The sequence below is a fragment of the Apis dorsata genome, unplaced genomic scaffold (genome assembly GCF_000469605.1).
Source record: "Apis dorsata unplaced genomic scaffold, Apis dorsata 1.3 scaffold_40, whole genome shotgun sequence".
Lineage (NCBI taxonomy): Eukaryota > Metazoa > Arthropoda > Insecta > Hymenoptera > Apidae > Apis > Apis dorsata.
In genome coordinates, this window is record NW_006263342.1 from 63,032 (window position 1) to 70,001 (window position 6,970).

The window sequence follows — 6,970 nt, forward strand, 5'->3', positions numbered from 1 at the left end:
AATACTCTGTATATAAGAACGATGCTTTGAATTTAAGTAAGAGGAAAATATAATTGGACAAAAGATAATTCAAAATAATGAATACTGTAAAAAAAATATAGTATGAATTTTATTGAAAAATCTTTAAATTTTTATTCATTAAAAGTATATAATTATATTATAAATATATATAAATACATTTCATAATATTTTATTTCCTCAAATCTAAGAAATGAATTTATTAAAACTATTTTATTTTAATCAATAATTATAATAATAATATAATAATATAAATAAATTTTGTTTATACGACTATATATTGTTATTATTTTATTTAAATTTAAATAAAGGATATAAATATAGATTAAATATTATTAATATTTCAATTTTTTCGAAATTATAATTTTTAAAATACGTTATAATAAGCGTATTTAAAATTTTTATTAATTATAAATAATATTTTAAAAATAAAATTTTTAGTCTGCTATGTTTTATTTATTTTAAAAATTTTCACTTAATTATTTCTTATTATATAACTTATAAGTTTGCCGGAACTACTCATTATCTTGTCAGAACTATAATTTCTTGTTTTTTATAATTCGATATTGATATAAATACACAATCAATTCTTTTTAGAACCATCATGATATATAAAATTCAATCTCCTCATAATGTAATGTTAATACTTATTGTATCATAATATAATGTGAAAAATTTAAAAATTAATAATTCAATATTGACTTATGAAAAATATATAAATAGTATTTTAAATACCTTAATATTAGCTATAAGAATATGTAATAATATAAATTTTATGTAAAAAATTTATTGTGACCTTCATACAGTTCTTTCCATTGTCTCAAACAATTATAATATGTTATTATCATATCCAAGATATCATATAATGTTCATTTGAAATACTTTTTCATATTTTTTTAAGATAAGATTTAGAAATAATCATGAATAAATACTAAAACGAACATACTGTATGTAACATATTTATAAATAAATATAATACTTATATTTTAATTTTATTGATCTAAGCAATTTTTACATTCTATATTTATTTTATATATCATTGTTTGTAACAAAATGTTCATATAAATATATAAAATATATAAATATATAAAATAATATAAAATATATAAATATATAAAATTAATATAAATATAAATATTTTGAAATATAACAACTACTGCAATATATATGGGTTTTTATAATTTTTTCTTGAGGAAATAATGTTCTATGATTATTTTTATTTCCATTACTTTTCTTTGTTAGATTTTCGAAATCTTTGATACAAATCATCTTTTTTAATTTATATCATATTATTATATATTATTTTTTTTTCAAACTTTTTTTTTGTTTTTTTCAATGGATTCTTATGTATTTTTCTCCAAATGTTCTAAAATATTACTAAGTACTAGATTTGATTATCAAGTTATGTTAATGAATTGAAAAAATATATAAAAAATATATCAAAGTTTATATTATACAAACTTTGTGTCAATTCTACATTAAAAACATGTCAAACTTTGATGGAAATATATCAAGTTATATATTTTCCAGTTTTAAATGTTGTTTCAAGTTTCAGATTCATATTTTTTATAATTTTAAACATTATTATTATATAATGTTAGAAATATATAACTACAGTATATTTTATATAATGTATATATAACAACATAATATATTTATATAATAATTTATGCATATTTATAATATTCATAATAAAGAAAGTAAAAAATAAAACTTGCAAGTACATATATTTCCTTTTATATGCAAAAATATGCAAAAATAATATGTAAAAATAGATTTCAAATAAGAAAAACGCACAAAATAGAAAAAAAAAATTAAATTAATTAGTAGTAATGCTAAATTTTAATGTTAATTATAATTTAATTATTATTTTATACATGTATATTGATAATATCATATTGAAAATTGAAAAAATAAATAAATAATTATAAATAATATTGTGTATATTTATTCTTAAAAATATTTTTGAATTAAAATATTCAAAAAACTAATTTAAATTTTGTAGAATTTACTATAGTTTTGTAACCAATTTAAATGATTATTTGTAATATTCATTTATGGTTTAGAAAAGAGAAAAATATCACATTTGTTCAATATATTGGTTTTCTAATAGAAAGTGATTAAAATCATTTATATATATATATATATATAGTATCTCAATATTATTATATATATAATAACATATAATAATAATAATAATAATATAAGATAATATATACTATTTCAGTAATTGCAATCTAAATTTGTGTACTTACAATATAATAGCAATATACTTGCATGTATTTTATTTGCAATCAGTACAAATAAACTTTTTATATTATATTTTTTTCTTTTTTTTCATAGTTTTGTAGTATTTTAAGAATTTATGAAAAGCTATTGTTTAAAATATTTTGAAATTTAATATTTTTTTATGTTATTTGTATTTTCTATGTGTATATTATATACTTGGTATATAATATAATGATGATCAAAATACTTAATATTAAATTTATTTTTATTTAGCCAAAATCAAAAATAATAATTTATTTTAAAAAATAAATATTTCATAAAATTTCGTTACAGAAGTATTTGAACACTGTTGCCAAATTCATTTTCACTATGATTTGTATCCTAACTAAGCTGCATATTTATATTTTTAAAGAGTGTTTGAAGTTTAGCAAATTTTTATTTAAAAAAGTATATATATATATATATATATATAAAATATGTATTATATATTCATATCATTTTTATAAATTATAATATTATAGATATAACTTCATTCACTTTTTAACTATTGCGAGATAAAGAACATTAAGTCTGAATGAAATAGAGAGACATGTATATTATTTTTTTTATCATTATATAATGCATATAATTCAAATTTATTATATTCAAATGATTCAAATATGGAATTTGATATTATTTTTATTAAAAGAATCTTATAAATTTGAATAAGATAATCTAATAATTATAAAATAAAGAATATAAAAGTTTTATTTTTCTAATTTTTTATATATTACTATCTTATTATTAGATATTATTGATGATAAGGAAAAAATAACATGAATATTCCTTTCGTTGAACCAGTTCCAGGAAATGGTGGGGATAACATTACTTTTGTTAACGAGGATTCCTCGTAGAGAAAAAAAATATGTTTGTTAATAAGACAATATTGTAATTCTCTATATCAATAATATAATTTCGCATAAATATTAATGATGTTATTAATAAATTCAATAATTAAAAATTGATATTCTTCTGATCAATTACTTTTCGCTACGTTTTCACTTCGTGACTATACAAATATATTATATCTAGCTGGATTTTACGAATAAGATTTTAAAAATGATTTAAGTTGGGTGAGTTGAATTACAAGAATCTGTTAAGTAATTTAAATATTTTTTTCTAAAATTAATTGAAATTATAATTTTATTTTATAAACTATATATTATAAATTTTTGTAAAAGATTTTCATTGTACTTTTTATTGAATAAATATCTTTTTTATCTTCAATAATATTAAATTATGCAATTGTATAGTATCCAAATTAAAATAATTTCCTAATTTCTTAAAATAATTTTATTTTGTAAAAATGTTTATATTATAAACAATTAATTAAATAAAAATTTTAATTACTATTTAATTTAAAAATAATTTGTTTTAAATAAATTTGATTTTATTAAATATAAATAATAATAATTTTATTAAATATATTCTATTAAATAAATATATATAATTAAACTCTTTAATGTTTATAAGATTTAAAATAGTTTTTTTTTAAAGATTATTGTATATAAATAATTATATTTGATAAAATAAAACTTTAAATTTCTGTATTTCTTTTTTCAATCTAAGTATATATGTATAATAAGAATTAAAGATTAATTAAGAATTAAAAAAATTGAAATAATAATTTATTAATCACAATTGAATTATTATTAATATTTAAGTTTATATTATATAAGTTTACATACATTATTAATTCTTTTATTACAGATTTTAGAATTTGATATTTATGAGAAATATTTATGTATGTATGCTTTATTCTTAAAATTAAATTTATATCCAAAAAATTGTGGAAGATGGGATTATTATCAGTGTTGAAGCAGTCCACCGTGATTCATCTGATATTTGCTATAACATTTTTTACTACGGGTTTGATAACCAATTTCTTCCAATGTTTTTTGTACTTTGGTCTCAGACCTTTTTCCAGATATTGTTATCGCAAGATTAATTATTATCTTTGCTATTCTTTTTATACTCGTAAGTTTGTTATTTTGTTTGTTATTTTGAGATTCTATTCTTATTTTAAATTTTTTGATTTTTATTTTAACTTAATTATATTTAATATATAATATATTAAATATATATATTAATAATAATATAAAATATAATAATTTAATATATAATTCTTTAAAACTATTTTTTTTTAAATTTTTGATATTTTAATTATTAAAATATTTTAATAAAAAAATTAAGAAAAAGAATTTTTTTAATATTACATTAAATTTACTATTAAATTGGTATTAAATTTTCAGAGTTGGTTTTTTTGATAGAATGGTGGTCTGGATCAGATTTTATATTGTATATGGATAGAAATGATCTTGAAAAACATTTTGGAGAAGAACATGGATATATATTAATGAATCATAGTTATGAAATAGATTGGCTTATTGGTTGGGTTCTGTGTGAACGTAAAGGAATACTTGGTGTTAGTTACAGATATATGAATCATAAATAATTCTGTATAAAAAATAAATAAAAAGATAAATTACAATTATATTTTATTATTATTATTGAAATTTATTTATTGAAATTTTATATATTTCAGAATTGCAAAGCATATGTAAAAAAATCATTACAATATATTCCAACATTAGGTTGGGGATGGAAATTTTCTGAGTATATTTTCTTGGAAAGAAATTGGGAGAAAGATAAAGAAATAATTCGTTCTCAAATTCGTGAATTTGGAAATTATCCAGATAATATATCGGTAATTAAAATTTTTTGTTTAATATCTAATTTAATTATTATTTAATTGTACATTTTTATTATAATTTTTAGTATAATATATTTGTAGCTCATAACTTTTGGAGCTTTTGGTTTTAGATAAATTAATTTAAAATTTTGAAATAATTTGAAATAATTTCCATAGTTACTTTTATGTCCTGAGGGAACACGAATTACACCACAAAAATTAGAAGCCAGTCAAAAGTTTGCCCAAAAAGAAGGTCTTCCAATATTAAAATACCATTTAACACCACGAACAAAAGGTTTTACAGCAAGCATACCATATATGCGGGATAAAATACCTGCAATTTATAACATGCAAGTGCAATTTAAATCAAGTGATTCTGTGAAACCAACAATAACAAATTTGCTATTAGGAAAACGGATTTTAGGGCACATATATATGCAGAGAATTCCTATGAAAGAAATACCAGAAGATCAAGAAGCTGCTGCAGAATGGTTACATAAACTTTATGAAAAAAAAGTATGATTTTATTTAAAATTAATAAAATTAGTTATAAAATTTATCTTATTTTCTTTTAGGATCGTATGGCAGAGAGTTTCGAAAAAACAGGTGATTTTTTTGCAACTAGTGGAGTAGTCAAAGTAGATAAAATTACATTAAAGAGAAGATATTATTCACTCATTAATACAATTTGCTGGACAGTGATAGTAGTAGTACCAATGATTTATTATTTGATTAATCTTTTCCTATCTGGCTCGACTATTTATTTTTCGATTGGAATTGGTACTATTTTTTTATGTAAGTATTTTAATGATATAGTTTTATGTAATTATTCCTATTGTTAACATTAATATTTAATTTCAAATTTTTTCAGTTTATATACTTATGCAAAAAACAATAGGAATATCCAAAATAAGTAGTAGTTCATCGTATGGAACTGGTGATAAAAAATTGAAGTAAGAAAAGAGCAAAAAATTATATTATTTTCTTTTCTAAGCGAAAAGATAGATAACATGTGCGCGCGAGAGAGAGAGAGAGAAAGAGAGCAAAAAACATTATTGAAACATATATATTAAATAAAATGAGAATTTGTAGTTTATTTTTATTTGTGTGATATATTCTACTTATATTATATTATAAATTATAATATAAAAAAATGTTTGTAATACTTGCAAGAAGATATATAGAAAAAAAACTGTGNTATTAATTAATTAACTTATTGGATTAATTAACTAATTTTAATTAATATTTTAGGAATATATAAGTATGTAATATTAAGTAAAAGCTTTAATGATTAAATATCAAACAATTTGTTGATTAATTATATATATATATATTCAGTTTTTCTATATGAATTGTTAGTTACTTAATATATGTAATATAGCATATAATTTTTGTTTTATATCTGTGTGCGCGCGCGTCTTTCTCTTTCCCCTCCTTTCAAAGAAGATAGTTATTTTAAATTTTCATTTGCTATTATATATTTAATACTTCCGGATTTTTGTTTTTTTGTTTCAATTAGATCATATATATGTAGATCATATATATACCTCTTATATTATCATGAATAATAGATTTTTTTACATATATAAGATTTATTAAAAATTATATTTATAATATTGCAAAAATCATAATTATCGAAAAAAAAGGTAATATTTAAAATGCAAAAAAAAAAAAGAATATATATGATTTTGCAATAAATTTTTTCAAAAATTTAATGGTTTAAATGAAAAATTCAATATGGAGTATATATTAATTCAAAAATATTTTAAGAAAAAAATTTTTATTACAATAATTATAAAATATTTTTATAATTATTTTTTTATTCTTTTACTTTCTTTTTTTAATGTTATAAAAATTTAATTTCTAAGAAATAAAATTTATTAATTATTTTATGTAAAAATTTAAGATAATATAAAATAGATATAAAATATATAAAAAAAGATATAATATAAAAAAATTTCAATTAATAAAAAAAAATTAATTGAAGATATT

At 17.4% G+C, this 6,970-nt stretch overlaps 2 protein-coding genes across 3 annotated transcripts in view; one reads left to right on the forward strand and one right to left on the reverse strand.

The window, feature by feature from the left end:
* The window catches only part of LOC102680730 (F-actin-capping protein subunit beta), a 21,018-nt gene that overhangs the window by 5,795 nt on the left and 8,253 nt on the right, over positions 1–6,970 (reverse strand). The gene's annotated exons all lie outside the window — the stretch shown is intronic.
* On the forward strand, positions 3,074–5,973 carry LOC102680493 (1-acyl-sn-glycerol-3-phosphate acyltransferase gamma-like). The gene is made up of 7 exons (XM_006608569.2): positions 3,074–3,359; positions 3,997–4,263; positions 4,539–4,711; positions 4,832–4,993; positions 5,156–5,494; positions 5,554–5,773; positions 5,850–5,973. Exons 2-7 carry the CDS (start codon positions 4,029–4,031, stop codon positions 5,933–5,935), a joined length of 1,215 nt encoding a protein of 404 aa, XP_006608632.1. The 5' UTR covers positions 3,074–3,359; positions 3,997–4,028; the 3' UTR covers positions 5,936–5,973.

Excerpts from the sequence above, each read along its gene's own strand:
- LOC102680493 (XM_006608569.2), top strand. The coding sequence starts at position 4,029 with ATGTATGTATGCTTTATTCTTAAAATTAAATTTATATCCAAAAAATTG. Across the intron at positions 4,712-4,831 it reads AACGTAAAGGAATACTTGGT|AATTGCAAAGCATATGTAAA; the intron begins GTTAGTTACAGA and ends TATATATTTCAG. Across the intron at positions 5,495-5,553 it reads ATAAACTTTATGAAAAAAAA|GATCGTATGGCAGAGAGTTT; the intron begins GTATGATTTTAT and ends ATTTTCTTTTAG.